The following is a 17,737-nucleotide window of genomic DNA, read 5'->3' on the forward strand; positions in this document are numbered from 1 at the left end:
TATAGGCTACTAAAATAAAAGTGATATGCTGTTATATTTATTTGCCGATGTGGCTCGTAGACATTGACTGTATACAACATTCAGTAGTCAATATGAAAAATTCACAATAAAAAATAAATAAAACATAATTTCCCCATAGACTTGACTAAGTCATACATACCACGTAATATTACAATAGGTACCCTGTTCTTATAAAATACTTAGAGTATAAATAATTTATAATTCTTTATATTCTTACCCCCTTATTACCCCAAACTTAAAATATGATTCCCTTATACCTACAAGTACGTACTGTAGAGGTACCCTGTTGTTACAAATAGGTACGCTGTAAATTCGGTTTAATTACGCGGTACTTTGCGGGTCGTAAAATAAAGTGTTACCGGTAAAATCAGGTCACATTGTAAAGGTTTATAAAAATAACTATGGACTAAGAAACAACTAACTTTTCAGCAAGACCACCCTGCAATGAATTAAGACGCAGCTTTATAAGAGTCATCAGGAGCTAATCCCAAGTGTTTATCTGGTAGCTTTTGGTGTATACTATGTACTGATGAAGTGCTTGGCGACTGTGTAATGCATGCAATATCAACCCTGTGTAAAGCTGACAAAGATGGTTGTTTCTCAGCAGATATATGTACATTTGTGCCACCTCAACACATTTCTCGGACAGGGTTTACAGGACTAGGCCTTAATTATATTAGGACATTTTAGTTTTTACAAACAGACCACATCTTGTGACAAAACAATGGCACTCAATATGTTGAGGTATGTCAGTACAAGGTGTTTTTAAATTATCATAGCTCAAATAAGCATTTTAGCCTGGGACCAGCATAAGCCCTGTCCGGGAAACCGCAAGGTTGTTTTCCCATATCAGATGTAGGTTGCTTCAGGATGAGTTGTAATTTTAAAGTGTAGTTGTGTTCAGAGACGGATTGATCCTCCCATTGTGTTTCTGCTATTGCAAATTTGTGCCATTTGGATTGTACAGAAGTCCAGTGGTCATTGTGTCTAAATGTATTTTTGTTAGGGATGCACCGATAGGATTTTTTTGGGCCGATACCGATTTAAACAGACAACTTCTGGCTGATACCGATATTAAACACTTGTATACAATCCTATACAGTTGGTCTATTAGCTAGTTTATTTCTGAATCAAATTATTTTTACTGAACATGGATCGGATCTAATTAACATTAAACTGACCAACATAATAAGAGAGGCACAAATTAAGCTAAAACAAATATGATAAGACAGCATGACAACCTTCAAAGGTGGCTTTTGCTATTCAGCATTTATTTTATTGACAACATTAACTCATTTTTTTTTTTGACATATAATGGATTTCTTTATGCAGTTAATTAATAAACAATCGGTATCGACTTTTCTCGTGCTATTGCCGATATGCCGATGGTTTCAAATTGATCAAAAATCGGCCGATAAATATCGGCGGCCGATACATCGGTGCATCACTAATTTTTGTCATTGTAAATATTTAGTATAAGAGTTTTTTTTAATGATCAATTTCTATACACTTAAATGAGGTGAACCTTGCTTGTATGTTTTGGTTGATTGCTTGTAGCAAAGAATACAGCAAGATATTAAAAGTTGATGATGTCATTGTATTTTAGATATACATTTCTGTTTTTGTACTTCATATGTTTTGTGTTCCAGGACCCTCGGGGATGTGCGGAGCTCCGTTGTGGTTTTTAGCAGTGTTTGCAGTATTGGCAGCATCCGTCTTTCTCATGGCTCTCTCTCTTCCCGCGGATCGGAGCCGAGCGCAAGTTCGCTGGCAAGATGACGCCGTGGGCTCAGGACACCGGCCTGGAACAGAGTCTAATGAGTGACTGGTGAGAGAGCTCAATGTGGAGATTTAACTTTGTGGATTTATAGGAGTCAGATACGAAACGTATTTAAATTATATTGCAAACAAAATTAAGTTTGGCGTATCAGCCAGTCCTATAAACAAAGAACAAATCATTAAGTCTTCTGTCTGCGTATGTTGTGAGAAATTGGGTGTACTTTAGGACCCAGGAGTAAGCTGCATGCGAGCTGCAATCATGAAAGAAACAAACTCATCAAAATAGAAGGAGCTAAACATTTAAAATATGGTCAAAGAACTGAGCAAGTGACATCGGCATTGGGCAATAATAATTTCATTCCTGTTTTATATCTGTTGTACCTCTGGTATAAAGTGAATGTCTTGTTAATGTGTTGTTGTTTTGTTTCTGTAGGTCTGTGAGTCTGACGTCTCTGTACAGTTTACTGAAGTCCAGACTGTGTCCATACTTCTACCTGTGTTCATACCAGTTCACTGTGCTCTTCAGAGCTGCTGGTCTTAATGGTTCCAGAAATATCAGCGCACTTATGACTCCCACCACTAGAGGACTTCGTGAAGCCATGAAGACTGAAGGTAAGAAACACTGACTCCAGATGATGAGGCCGGTCATATCATGTCCTATATCAAACACAAGATATTTTTTTCTGCTAAACAAAATCCTGTCCACAACCAGCTGAGGTTTTATAGGTCTCTAATGCTATTAGAGACTAAATTACCTTTACTCAAACTACTCTTTATTAAACATATTTCTGACTGAATTTGATCGGATGAGCCACATTTTAAGACCTACTTATTATTCTACAGTTGAATTGTTTGTAATGCACAAAGTTGCTAGCAATATCTTCATCCGTGTGTGTTTAGATCTTTTGCTCAATGTTTGTGTGCGTCTTGTGTTCAGGAATTGAGTTCACACTCCCCCTGCTGGAGGAGAAGAAGAAGAGCAAAGATTCATCTGAGGTCAGCGAGAGCTCTCGACAGGCTGATGGTGAAGATCCGCTCAGGAGCTGTGATGATGTGTGAGTAGATAAACATGGTTTACAGTATCTATCTGCTGATGATGAGAAGAATCATTCTTTCATTCATTCTCTGTGTGTGTTTCTGCAGAAAAAGTGATCACAGTGAAGATGAAGATGTGGGTGATGATGACATCGATGATGATGGTGGATTTTCTTGGTTAAAGGAGATGGGCGTCCAAGACAAGATCAAGAAACCTGATGCTATTTCTATCAAACTGTATCCTTTATGAGCTTTTAAAATAAACATGCATGGAAATTATGGATTTAAGGGTCAATAGTTGGGAAACAATACAGCATGTTTTTTTCAATCTATTCAATATATTGAAGGGATACTCCACTTTTTTTGAAAATCGTCTAATTTTCCAGCTCGCCTAGATTTAAACAATTGATTTTTACTATTTTTGTATCCATTCAGCCGATCTCCGGGTCTGGTGCTAGCACTTTTAGCATAGCTTAACATAATCCATTGAATCTGATTAGACCATTAGCATCGCGCAAAAAAAATAACCAAAGTTTTTAATATTTTTCCTATTTCCTCATTTTTAGTTACATTGTGTACTAAGACCGACAGAAAATTAAAAGTTGCAATTTCTAGACATCCTCCTGCAGCCATGCACCTCCTCCTGCGCGAGAATAAGAGTATAGTTCCTAGCCATATCTGCCTAGAAAATCACAACTGTTATTTTCTGTCTGTCTTAGGACATGATGTAACCACAGAAGAGTCAACTTTTAAATAGGAAAAATATCCCAACTCTTTGGTTATTTTAGCGCAATGCCAATGGTCTAATCAGATTAAATGGATAATGCTAAGCTATGCTAAAAGTGCCAACGCCAGACCCGGAGATCAGCTGAATGGATTCCAAAAAGGTAAAAATAAAATGTTTAACTCTAGGTGAGCAGGAAAATGAATATATTTTCATAAAAAGTGGAGTGTCCCTTTAAACGAGCTAAATCTTTGTTCCCTTACAGCATCTGATTGCTGACTGAAATTAAGATAAACTTGAGATGAACCAGGGTAAAGTACAGATGGTTTGAAATGACACATGGTTTAAACTGACCTTAGGTAATTATTTTCATGTATTAAAGGTGATTTTGGATCCACTTTTTTGAGTATAAACAACATCTGCAAAGTAACAACGCTCAAAAGTGCAATGGGAGATTTTCGCTTTAACAGAAAACAATTCTAAAAAAGGTAACACTTTATTTTGATAGTCCACTTTAGACATTTTACTAATTATAAGTAACTTTGAAACTACTTATCAACTACCAATCTTTAGAGAATTAGTAGACTGTCTGCTTAATATCTACTAACACTTTATTGTGATGATATCTCAACAGACATTCAACTGTCTATAAGTATCTTTGCAGGTGCATGTCAACTTATTCCACTAACCCAAACCTCTTCCCTAACCCCAACCCTTACAGTCTACTAATACTCTAATGACAGTTAGTTGACGTATAGTTGCAAATTATTGAAAGTTAGTTGACATGTAGTTGCAAAGTTGTTTATAGTTAGTAGAATGTCTAAAGTGGACTATCAAAATAAAGTGTAACCCTAAAAAAAACCCACAGCAAATGGCTGGATTACCTACATTACCAACCCCAAAATTTACATAAACCCTGCCCCCTGGAACACGCAGCATAATTCCTGATTTTCAAACTCCTTTCTGGTGAATATTAATGATCTTCCCTAACTGATGTACCAGTCGTAAGGAGCACAGAGAGGTTCGGTTAGATCACAGACCGGAGTCGGTGGTGCTGGTCGAGGGTTCAAACACATTCACTCTGCTGAACTTTCTGATTAACTGTAAGAGTTTGGTAGCTGGAGCCGGATCTCAGGCCGGGCTTCCTCCAACACTTCTCGCCCCTACGGCTTTCAGAGGAGCCACACTGCACGCGCTAAAGGTTTGAATCGATTACCATCTTTTCTCCTGAGCGTAATGTTATTTTTTGTATGGTTTTAAAATCATGAAGAGCACACCATTTGTTTATTATAGGGTTGCAAAGATGCAGAAAGTTTACAGAAACTTTCCATTGGAATTGAATCTGGGGAATTTTGGAGATTATTCCAAATTGAAAACTGAACAGGAATTTATGGAAATGTCGGGAAATTTAAATAAACTCAGGGTTCTCACAGGTCCTTGAAATCCTTAAAAGTTTGTGAATCTGGTTGAAAAAATTCAAGGCCCTGGGAAGTTTTTGAAAATATACATACATACATAGATACAGGTCATTGAAAGTGCTTGAATCTATTAATCTAAGTTTTCTGGAAAAAATCCATATTATTCCCTGTGTAGTGTAGGATAATATCATAAAATTTCTAGACTTTTAAGCACATTTGCTAAACTGTTCACTTTAAATGTTTATATCTTCTGTATGCGAATGTTGATTCATACCAAAATGCTTTTTTGCATAGTTGTGTTTGACACATAAAAACGTCTCGGGTTACGTATGTAACTGTTGTTCCCTGAGAAGGGAATGAGACGATGGGTCTCCCTTGCCATACTTCCTGCGTCCCTGTAACGCCGTCTTTGGCAATATTTCAGATAGTGATATACTTCCTGGCTCTCGCGTCACCCTGTCTCTGTTGATAAGCCTCAGCATTAGTTGAATTTAATATACACATTCAGACTCACTTAACCCTGGAGGCGTCCCCAAAGTGTCACCGCAGTGACGCAGCGCGAGTTCCCTCAGAAGGGAACTGTAAAGTATCTTAAAAGGTAACACAATGTAACCTTGCTCTCACTTGAAATGTGTCCCCACATTTAGTCCTTGAATTTGAGGCTATTGGACCTGGAAAGTCCTTGAAAGGTTCTTGAATTTGAAGTTAACTAAGGTGTGGGAACCCTGTAATACAAACTTGGAGGAATCCTGATACTTATGCTCATCAAGCTTGGCATTTATTTGATCCAAAATCCTTCAGAAATCATTCTAATCTGAAAAAATCGAATACTTCTTTCAAAAACATTACAAGTTGTTGCACACTAGCTTACACACAGCACAAGAAAGCTTTACGCTATTTTTTTTTTAATTTTACATGAATACATGCAAAGATGGACATTTTGACATTAAACTTCCCTGTTATATGCAACTTAATTTTTTTTTTCAAATTCCCAGTTTATTACCATTAATTCCCATGGAAAGTTTCCAGCCTTGAAAATTTCCAGAATTTTGCAACCCTACACTGTAAAAAAAGTCCGTAAAAATTTCAATGTTATTGCAGCTGGGTTGCCGGTAATTTACCGTAGATTTACATTTATGTTATTTACTGGCAAGAGTTTGTTCAAAGTTAAATAAATTTTAAATATTAACAAGTCTTTATCTTTACAGAATAAAACTATACAATAACAGCCTCATGCAAAGCATTCTGGGAACCAGAAATCATCATCAACCTTTTTCTGTTTTTTGCTTCAGATTTTGTTTCCTAGAATGTTTTGCTTGATGCTGTTTTTTGGTTTTACTCTGTAAAGACAAAGACTTGTAAATGTTAAATGTTCATTTAACTTTGAACAAAATGTTGCCAGTAAATAACATAAATTTAAATCTACGGTAAATTACCGGCAACTCAGCTGCAATTTTTACGGATTTTTTTTACAGTGTAGTTTATTATTATTTACATTAAAGCATGTGTAATGGGTTGTTTAGAGTGAGTATACCTAGCTTTAATGACAAGTTCTCATATCAATGCTAGTATTATTATTTAAACCTCTTGTAATGTTTGCTGTTTCTCCCCTCAGGCACGTACAGTGAATGTAAAGACTCAAGTTCGAGCGGGTTATCAGGACGTGTGCAGTCTGGAGGTGACGGGACCCATCACACACTGCATGCACTGACCCAGCTGTTAAAACCCGCTCAGAAGAGTGAATTCTCTGTCGGCCTGTATACTCATGAACCCACCGCTGTCCTTAATGTTCCCATTGGTCAAGCATCTGAACTGGAGACACCGGTATGTTGAACATTTGTATTTGTTTTAAAATACTGATAGAGCTCCAAATGAAATGCACACAAGAGATTAAACACACAATGTACAGAGTTTATAATGTATATGTATAATGGGATTAGCATATTTATAAAAGAGAAATGCAGCAAGGTGACTAGGATGCCACGTTAACTATTATGTTCATAAGTTGACACATGTGTTTTGACACTCTCCCTAAACCTACTCTTAAGGGCTCATTATTGTTGTATGTAGGTCCTACGGCACAGCTGAGATGACGTAGGTTATGTGTTGGTTTTCATTTATACTTCTGCGTTGTCATCATCCATGTCGACGTGCAAACACACAAACAGACCACTGGTAGGCAATATCCACGCATGTAACCACAGTAGCAGCACTACCGTCAATGAAGAAGCAGCTTAGCAAGTTTAACCCATTTCTTTCTGATGAGTGATTTTCTGTCTGTGTGTATGGTGTGCAGTGAACTTACTGTAGGACTCTCTGGTCGTCTCATCTCATGTGTTTCATTATTCACAGGACGGTGTGGTGCAGGATCTGGTCAGGTGTGGTCTACAGCAGAGTACAGTTGAGCAGCTGGCCGTGCCAACAACACTGGGAAAATCTGCTCTCAGACAGCTGCACATGAAAGGACATTCATACAGCTGGAGGTCCTGAGACACAGACCACATCTATTCATATCTGTGATGGTGTGACTTACTATACCAGCTGACACCGGTGATGCTCTTCCCACTGTAGTACAAGTGTGTCTGAAGTGACTTTAGAACTCTGATAGTTGTTTCTTTATACTGCAACTATTGACTATCATGTCAGTTTAAGTGTTTTAATACCTGTTTTACGTTTTAAATATGTTATTTTATCAGGGATTAACTTGTGTTGACTGCAGCTAAATGTTTTTTTAGGCTAATGTTGTAATATTTATCACACCTGTATAAAATTGTAATATTAAATGAAATATTTGAAATCATTTTTGCTTTTCTTCACATATTACTATCATCAGTGTGTTGAGTGTATAAGAAGTTCCTGTAGTGTACTGTATCAGATATACTGATGGTAGTAAATTGAAATTTTGAATACCATAGTAATGAATAATCATGTGTCATGGGCGTATATGACATTCCAAGGTACTTAAATAAATATTATTTAATAATATTATGTGTATCACCGTTGTACATTTTCAGAAATATCATAGTAGTACTACTGTTAGGGCAAAACCTGGAAAAGAATAATAAAAAATTTCTTGCTCTAAACACATATGGACGGTTTCCCAGACAGGGCTTATCCTAGTCCCGGACTAAAATGCATGTTTGAGCTGCCTTAATTTAAAAACACCTTGCGCTGACACATCTTAATCCGTACCATTTGTTTTGTCTTAAGATGCACACCAGGGGCCTCATTTATAAAATGCTGCATAGAAACCGGCCTAAATGAGATTTTTCCATATAAAAGACTTTATAAATGAGGCCCCATTATAATTTTTTTTGTAAGGTTTGTTTGTAAAAACGTATAATATAACCAAGGCCTGGTCCTAGTTTAAACTCTGTCTGGGAAATCCCTATCCAGTAACCATGTGAAGTGTACCAGAACTCTTTAAAAGGTCATAGATTTTTATTTTTAGTGAAAAAAAATGTGGGAGGAAAAGGTAATTGTGTATTGCAATCTAAGAATTTAATATTTTTTCCAACAATAGTACAGTTATTGACATCAGTATTTATTAAGGTAGAGTACATTTCTAAAAGCACAATATTAGTTCCCAATTTTATGTTAAATGCAACAAAAAGCTTTTTTCCACACTTTTAGATTATCGCAAAACATTAGCTTTGTGATTTTCAAATTGGTGATGCAATAACAATCATTAATAGCTCTTTTATTTTAACACATAGAAAAGAGCAATTTCTTCTCAAGATATTTTCAGATGGTACAGGCTTAATGTCACCAGCTACTGCTATCAAGTCGATCCTGAGCAAGATAAAAAATCTGATCCAGTGCTTTCAGAATCAGAACATCAACATCAGGAATTGTTTCAGTTTCTTCATGGTAGTTCTTCACTGGGAAGATGTTGGACATTGGTACACCAATCGAGTCACTGCACGTCTGCATCTAGAAAACATAACATCATTAAAAACATTAAACTGATCAGTGAGATTCTCAACCTTTATCACTTCAAGACCCCCCCCACCCCACTCACCAAAATATAAAATATACTACAGCTTGTTTTAACTAAAGCCCGGAATACACTGCACGATTATTGGTTGTCCCAGACGAAAGATTGCCATCGTGAAACAATCGTCGCGATTTCTGTGATCGTGGCTCTTCATCGGTGGTCCTATGTCGTACAATGAGAGAGGTTCAAAGACGGCCGTTTTCCCGGTCTTGTGTCCAAAGATAGCCTACGATAGTTTTCTGACAGTGTCAGAAATTCAGCATGATCACAGCACCGTGTGTTTGCTGCTACGACCTGCACGACGGTTTTTGTTTACCACGGGCGCATGCTGGTGACGTTGCGGAACGTGTGACGCTGCCGCAGAAGCTTCCGTGTCATCATCGTACAGTCTACATACCTCTCGTACCCGAGTTTAAACGATACATGTCGCACAGTGTGATAAGGTAATGATCTTATAGGAGGGCAAAAATCGTGCAGTGTATTCCGGGCTTAAAACATATTTTTTTATTGTACACCCTCTTGAGGCCCCATTGAAAGTTTTTTGAAGCCCCCCCACTCCATTGGGCTCTGGTCCCCTGATTGAGAAACACTACTGTAGATCATATTTTCTTTAATATTACTTAATGGATGATGTACCTTCTCTTTGATCTTCTTGCTGTGAAACACCTTTCTTAGATTTTCCTTCACCGCTGGACATGCTTCATCTACTTTGGTCATGACAATGACTTGAGGAATATCTATACAACGTTAGACAAACATCATATGTCAAACATCAGGACAAGGGTCAAGTGGATTAGAAAGAATGGTGGCAATTTATTATCACTGTCATATTTAAACCAGGGCCGTAACCACAATGCCCCCCAATAATCAAAAACGGACAAATTGTCCCCCTTTAGGATTTAAGGTTTTACAGGGCTTCATGTCTGTGCTTTCATCACCTTTTCATTTGTTATGTTGGCCGTTTCACAGAGAGTGAAAAAATATGAAAAAATGCAGTTTGATATATATAGTAGATATAGTAGATATAAATTATATAAAATAGTTTTAAAGTATAAAATTATAAAAATGTCAGTCTACTGGCAGTTATATTTCTGAATGAAACGCCTATTTTTTAATATCCAATTAAAGCACATTGGAAAGCACAAGCCATGCCCACTATTTTCCTTGTGTGATAAGGGCCAATCAAACTAGACTTTTTGTTCCAGTGACCTCCATTCATATGCATGCGAATGAGTCAGACCGGAAACACAAGCTTGTGCAACAATATTTCACAGCTTACTGCGTAGCAAAGTTCAAGTCTGGCGAATTCGTATTATGTAAAGCGTTGTGACCAGTACATAACTGGTATGTCACTGCTTGACCTTTCTATCTATTGAAAATCACAAATGGACGAAGCCAAATAATATATAATATTCACAGGAGAGACTCACCGCCTTTGCTATGGTAAGTACACTTTAATATGTTACAGATGGATGGATGTTTATTGCTATCCAGTATGTATTGATACATATAGCCCTGAATGTTTTGGTCCCCGCCAATGTTGAAGCTGTGGTTGCGGCCTTGATTTAAAACATACAACAACTTTTGAAAACCAGAATCACCATATTTCAAAGTAATAACCTCACAGTAACCTAACCAACAAATAATCATAATCCAAAGTTAAAAAAAACAGTAAACAAAGACATTCGGTGTAAGGCTGCATTACGATTAATCTTGACTTATTGTTTGCAAATAAAAGTTATATACCATACACCTGTTCAACTGCTTGTAATGCAAATTTCTAATCAGCCAATCACATGGCAGCAACTCAATGCATTTAGGCATGTAGACATGGCCAAGATGATCTGTTGCAGTTCAAACCGACCGTCAGAATGGGGAAGAAAGGTGATATAAGTGACTTTGAGCGTGGCATGGTTGTTGGTGCCAGACGGGATTTCAGAAACTGCTGATCTACTGGGATTTTCACACACAACCATCTCAAGGGTTTACAGAGAATGGTCCGAAAAAGAGAAAATATCCAGTGAGTGGCAGTTCTGTGGGCGCAAATGCCTTGTTGATGCCAGAGGTCAGAGAAGAATGGGCAGACTGGTTCGAACTGATAGAAAGGCAACAGTAACTCAAATAAACACTCGTGACAACCGAGGTATGCAGAAGAGCATCACTGAACGCACAACACGTCAAACCTTGAGGCGGAAGGGAAACTGGAGGCTACAGTTCACACAGGCTCACAAAAATTGGACAATAGAAGCGTTGCCTGGTCTGATGAGTCTTGATTTCTGCTGCGACATTCAGATGGTAGAGTCAGAATTTGGCATAAACAACACAAAAGCATGGATCCATCCTCCCTTGTATCAAAGGTTCAGGCTGGTGGTGGTGGTGTAATGGTGTGGGGGATATTTTCTTAGCACACTTTGGGCCCATTAGTACCAATTGAGCATTGTGTATTGTTTCTGACCATGTCCATTTCTTTATGACCACTGTGTACCCATCTTCTGATGGCTACTTTCAACAGAATAACGCGCCATGTCATAAAGTGCAAATCATCTCAGACTGGTTTCTTAAACATGACAATGAGTTCACTGAGCTCAAATGGCCTCCACAGTCACCAGATCTCCAATAGAGTATTTTTGGGATGCGTTGGAATGGGAGATTCGCATCATGGATGTGCAGCCGACAAATCTGCAGCAGCTGTGTAATGTTATCATGTCAATATGGACCAAAATCTCTGAGGAATGTTTCCAGTACCTTGTTGAATCTATGCCATGAAGGATTAAGGTAGTTCTGAAGGCAAAAGAGGGTCAAACCCGGTACTAGTAAGGTGTACCTAATAAAGTGGCCGGTGAGGGTATATATACATAATTATTATACATAGTACACACACACATCTATATTATGTAAACAAACTTTTATTCTGCAAATGATTCATCGTTATTAATCGTTATGCAGCCTTTAATTCGGCGTTAAGTTTTACCTCTATCACTGATTCTGCTGCGAATGATCTTCAACTTGTCAATAAGTTTCTCGTCAGTGAATGATAATTTATCAGCAGCTATGATGTAAACCAGACAGAAAGCCTGGTCAGAGAGGTTGGGGTCACTGATGTAATGTTCCTTTCCTTGAGCGATTGGCTCCGACTCATCAAACTGAATTATAAGATAAAACATACAAAACATTAGACATACTGGACACAAACAACTTTTATGATAAAGTGTTATTCTGCCAAATATTGTGATTTATTACTTTATAGCCATCCTTCACATGGCCAAATACAGCACTGACGATGTCCTCTGGTTGTGACCCAGCCAACGTTTCAGATTCTAAGCCCATTATGTCTGTGAAGACATAGGGCAAGAACTTGTGTCCACTTTTAATGCGGAATGATTTGAGCTACAAAGACCAGAAATATAACAATATTTACATTTGGTAGACATTTTTAAATTAATTAATTTTAAATGACCTAGTTTTAAGCTTATGTTTATTTTAACGATAGGCTATATGAGTGCAGAAAAAGATGAAAATTGCCACCTTTGTTGTAATACTTTTACTTTGCCCAGCAGATGAATTTACTAGTGCTATGGAGGTGATCCGTTCTTGAAAGACATTATTGACGGAGTTTATAAAGCTGGACTTTCCTGCACCAATTTCTCCAGCAACCAGGATCTTAATGTACTTCACATCTTCATTATTCAGAGTGAATTCTTTGAGCTTCTTTTTCAAGACATCTCTCTGACTGTCAAGAGAAATACAAATAAAGCTGGAAAATCAGAAAGGCAAAGTTTAAAAAAAAATCTACTGTAGTATTTCATCACTTACTACTCCCAATCAATCTTTCTCCATGGTTCATTGAATTCTGGTAAAAACAGATCAAAAATCTGTATGATCAGTGTTTGTGATCTAATATGAACACTAATCATATAAATACTGCTTTATGTCATAAAGAGTCTTACCTGGTTCAGGCTGTGGTGGTGTTTTTGGTTTTGACTCTGACACGCCCATATTTGCACAACCAGCAGGAAGCAATTTCAGTCATAAGTGAAAGTGGGAGAAGATCAATATCTTTAATGTCATTATTTCCTGCCATATTTCCAGAAATAGGATCAGAACTCTTGATATGTAAACTTTAGAGCAATGAATAACAACATTTGGAGAATTCATCCGAAACAGAATGGTTTTCCTCAAATCAATCCTCAATAATATATGTGCTAGTATATGAATGATATAATTGTAGTGCTATAAAAATGTTTGCAGACTATTATTCTTTGAATTGGATTTGCTACTAAATAGTTAACACAGTCTCACCCCATGTCGTCAATATTTGACGACACTTGACCATTCGTCATATGTTGACGCGAAGGGTATACCTTTCGCGTCATTTTTTGACGAACTGGGGACTTCAATACTATTACGTCCGTTGCATTCTCTTTCCTATTTTCTTACCATTTTCGCGTCGGTTTAGGGTTAGATTACGCAAAATTAAACAGTCTACGCGAAATTAAACAGTTGTCACCTGGCGTTGGGGTTAGAGTTAGGTACGCGAAATGAAACAGTTGTCACCTGGCGTTGGGGTTAGAGTTAGGTTTGGGTAGGGATGTCATTATGTAAATCTAACCCTAAACCGACGCGGAAATGGTAAGAAAATAGGAAAGAGAATGCAACGGACGTAATAGTATTGAAGTCCCCAGTTCGTCAAAAAATGACGCGAAAGGTATACCCTTCGCGTCAACATATGACGAATGGTCAAGTGTCGTGGGGTGAGACTGGGTTGAAATAGTTGGGGTTAACAATACAAAAAAGTGATATTTACAATTGGAATAATTTATTTAATTTTATGTAGCCTACATTAAGCTATGTATTTTGTTGTGTTCTTGTCTTGTTGAGTGTCCATGTCTTTTATTTTGAAGTTCTCGTGTTCATGTCTTTTATTTTGATAGCATGTGTAGTCATGTTTGTCTCTAGTTTCCCTGATGTGTCTTGTTCTGATCGGTTTCTTGTCTATATATATCCGGTTGTTAAGTCATGATGTAAGGAATACAGTTTCTGGGTCCAAACCTCCACTAATTTCAATAGAGGATATTATTTAAACAGTATATGAGCACTATTTATTCATTTTACACATTGAAGCGAAAATTTTATAAACACTGTACCGTCTCCACTGTCAGCAATATATTAATAATTCATACATAATCCATGTCCATGACTCCATGCCTCTTTTTTGTTTTTGTTTTTGTTTTGTTTTATTTATGTTCATCTGTTTTGATTTAATTAAACTGCACTTGGATTCTAAATTGCTCGCCTCTCAGTGGACTACTTTACAATGATCATGATTACTTATAAATATAATAATTTTCTAAGTCTTAACAATCGAGATTTTAAGCAACTGTGGGCATGTATGTACTCTACACAGATCAAAAATCATTGAAATCGGTTGAGAAATGTAAAAGTGATTTAACCTGCGGCCTTGTGCCTCTGGCCTTATCACAGCTGTGACGATATAGACCAGGAGTGAGGAACCCTGGTCCTGGAGGGCCACTGTCCTGCAGAGTTTAGTTCCGACCCTAATTAAACACACCTGAAAAATCAAAGTAAAGTCTTCTGGATTACTTGAATGAAATTCAGGTGTGTTTGAATAGGGTTGGAATTAAACTGTGCAGGACAGTGGCCCTCCAGGACCCAGGGTTCCCCACTCCTGATATAGACCAATATCACACTCTGACTCGAGCAATGTTGGTTAAATATATATATATATTTATATATTTTTCTAAATGTATTTTGGGGCAACAAATACATTTCTTATTTTACAATCCATAAGGCAAAAAAATATGTATTTTTCATTGCCAAAATATAAAAGTTTGTATAACACGTATAAAGTATATTTTTGCAGTAAATATATTGCATTTTAATTTTTTCAAACCTTGTATGCAGCTACTGCTGCTATCAATTCGATCCTGAGCAAGATTAACAATCTGTTCCAGTGCTTTTAGAATCAGAACATCAACATCAGGATTTGTGTCCATCTCTTCATGGTAGTTCTTCACTGGTAAGATGTTGCACATTGGTACACCAATCAAGTCACTGCACGTCTGCATCTAGAAAACATGACATTTCAAAAGAGACTGTAGATCAGTGAGATTCTCAACCTTTATCACTTCAAGACCCCCCCCCCCACTAATGTATAACAAATAAAATATTCTACACATTGCTTTAACTAAACAGATGTGTATTCATTAAAAATTACCAAACCCTAAGAAATATTTTGAAAAATGTTACACCCTTTTGGCCCCAAAAAAGTTTTTTTAAATGCCCCCCATTGGGCTCTGACCCCCTGATTGAGAAACACTACTGTAGATCATATTTTCTTTAATATCACTTAATGGATGATGTACCTTCTCTTTGATCTTCTTGCTGTGATAAACCCTTGTTAGATCTTTGTTCACCACTCGACATGCTTCATCTATTTTGGTCATGACAATGACTTGAGGAATACCTATACAACGTTAGACAAACATCATATGTCAAACATCAGGACAAGGGTCAAGTGGATAAGAAAGAATGATGGCAACTTATTATCACTGTCATATTTAAACCAGGGCCGTAACCACAATGCCCCCCAATATTCAAAAACGGACAAATTGTCCCCCTTTAGGATTTAAGGTTTTACAGGGCTTCATGTCTGTGCTTTCATCACCTTTTCATTTGTTATGTTGGCCGTTTCACATAGAGTGAAAAAATATGAAAGTGTGAAGCAAAAATGCAGTTTGGTTGTAAGATGACATATATAGTAAATATAAATTATATAAAATAGTTTTAAAGTATAAAATTATATAAAATTTTGTAAAAAATTACAGTAAGCATAAAAAATATTCATTAGCGATTCCTTCTGCACATTGCATGCAGTCTAATTTTGGCAGTTTCGTCATCATTATCAGCTCATGTACCTTGCATTTGAAAAAAAATTCACGTGCAAATGTAAACATGAATGGAAAGATTAAAGTCCCAATGATGTCAAAATAGACAATTGTTATTTTAACTGCAATGTTCATTATAAACTATTTATCTGGGTTAAGTCATAATATTTAAAAAAAAATTAATGTGCCCTTATCAGTGGCGTGTTTACCATTTTGGGGGCCCTAAGCAAAGTCCAAGGACCTGGGGCCCCCCATGCCCCAACATTAAGAAAAAAATTCTTGGTTTAAAAATACAAATAGTGCCCATTGTCTTATTCAAAAGAATAAAGAATCATTATCTGTCAAAAACATAAAGGACTTGGTTTTACCGCAGTGGTTTCCAAACTTTTTCCAAAAGGCCTCCCTTTTGTACAGAAAAATATTTTTAAGCCTATCTCAGATATATCCTTTGCTGGCAAATTCCTTATAGGATGTATTTAAAATGATGTAATCAATACAGTACTGCAACTTCAGTGTGTGATCTTAAAAAAAAAATAAGAAAAAAGCGGAATGCTTACCACGCAGACTTTTTATAACTCTGAAATCATTAAATAAAAAATCATTAAATAAGTTAACCGCTTGTGGACAGTAGGGGGCCCCCCAAGCCCATGGGGCCCCAAGCAATTGCGTGGTTTGCGTGGTGGGTAAACACGCCACTGGCCCTTATAATCTTCAATCAACATCTGAAAATACCTTTTCACACAGACATTCCGGAAAATACACAGAAATGCATCCTGGATTTTTCCGGGATCATTAGATTTTTTGTTCATTTACACCGCCAATGATTTGCCAGCTTCTGCAAGGTCCAGGAAAGACGTGACCTGTTTAAAGTCCTGCACTATCTTCTATGCATGCAGCGTCTGAAGTTTGCATATTATTTATTATTTCTCTCTCCAGAAACCACTCGTGTGCATTTTTGTTTATAATAAGACTATTAAGGAGCGTGTGCCGTGAACACACAGTTCTTTGCTTGTGAATGATCTCAGCTTCTGAGTGGATATTTGACAAGCTCCCTGATCTCTGCTTTAATACAGTTTTCAGACATTTCTCATCGTGATTGTTTATATGCATTTAAAACCCGCATTTTGAGGAGCTGAACGATATATCTTGTTGGGATGACGCGCGGGCATCTTCGTTTATTATAGCTCAAATGAGCACGTGACGCGATATTCTTTTATGATGCTAAATGATCTCCGTTTCAACGCAGTAATAAGTGACAAGCTAACTTATCTGATATCTGCTTCAGTCCAGTTTGCTGACATTTCTCGTAGTGAATGTTGTAAATCCCTCATTTTAAAGAGTTGAACCAACTTCATGATGCCATGACATGCGCGTCCTCACTACAGCACGTGCGTCATTGTTTATGCGTCTCATTTATCATTTCCTGATATCTGCTTCAATATAGTTTGCAACATTTCTCGTGGTGAATGTTTATATGCATGTCAATCTCTCGTTTTAAGGAGCTGAACCATAACTTGTGATGTGATGACATAACTTGTGATTTGTGTTCACACAGACGCTTGTCTTGCAATTTTACAGGTATTTTCTGGGACCAAAGGTCTGTGTGAATGGGGTTTTAGACGGCTTGGGCGGGAACATCTGTTTACTCCGCCACCCTCTAACTGTCAGTCTGCTACCAAATGCCTATTTTTTTTTAAAAAGCACATTGGAAAGCACAAGCCATGCCCACTATTTTCCTTGTGTGATAAGGGCCAATCAAACTAGACTTTTCGTTCCATTGACCTCCAGTCATATGCATGCGAATGAGTCAGACCGGAAACACAAGCTTGTGCAACGATATTGCGCAGGTCGCTGTGTA

General features: G+C 37.3%; 2 protein-coding genes across 11 annotated transcripts in view; one reads left to right on the plus strand and one right to left on the minus strand.

The window, feature by feature from the left end:
• Nucleotides 1-17,737, minus strand: part of LOC135735638 (interferon-induced protein 44-like) — a 104,594-nt gene that overhangs the window by 60,861 nt on the left and 25,996 nt on the right. For 9 of the 10 annotated variants that reach the window (XR_012336551.1, XR_012336550.1, XR_012336552.1 and 6 more), the window contains 2 exons: nucleotides 15,358-15,458; nucleotides 14,886-15,060 (listed from right to left, as the gene is read on the minus strand). Coding sequence is in view for 7 of the 10 variants with exons in the window: in XM_065254090.1 (XP_065110162.1) it covers nucleotides 14,886-15,060; nucleotides 15,358-15,458 (276 nt within the window). In the remaining 3 variants the exon portion in view is untranslated. Of the gene's footprint in view, nucleotides 1-8,498; nucleotides 8,911-9,610; nucleotides 9,712-11,945; nucleotides 12,118-12,214; nucleotides 12,362-12,499; nucleotides 12,705-12,790; nucleotides 12,825-12,921; nucleotides 12,958-14,885; nucleotides 15,061-15,357; nucleotides 15,459-17,737 lie in introns of those variants that run through there. The other variant, XM_073814372.1, reaches the window with a different exon arrangement.
• On the plus strand, nucleotides 1,515-7,928 carry LOC135735448 (protein downstream neighbor of son homolog). Its single transcript, XM_065253876.2, is given in 8 exon segments — nucleotides 1,515-1,849; nucleotides 2,234-2,412; nucleotides 2,738-2,855; nucleotides 2,944-3,072; nucleotides 4,562-4,760; nucleotides 6,593-6,665; nucleotides 6,668-6,801; nucleotides 7,330-7,928. Coding segments are annotated over 8 exon segments (1,023 nt in total). The 5' UTR covers nucleotides 1,515-1,796; the 3' UTR covers nucleotides 7,468-7,928.

This window comes from Paramisgurnus dabryanus, chromosome 4 (assembly GCF_030506205.2).
Source record: "Paramisgurnus dabryanus chromosome 4, PD_genome_1.1, whole genome shotgun sequence".
In the NCBI taxonomy this organism is placed as follows: Eukaryota; Metazoa; Chordata; class Actinopteri; order Cypriniformes; family Cobitidae; genus Paramisgurnus; species Paramisgurnus dabryanus.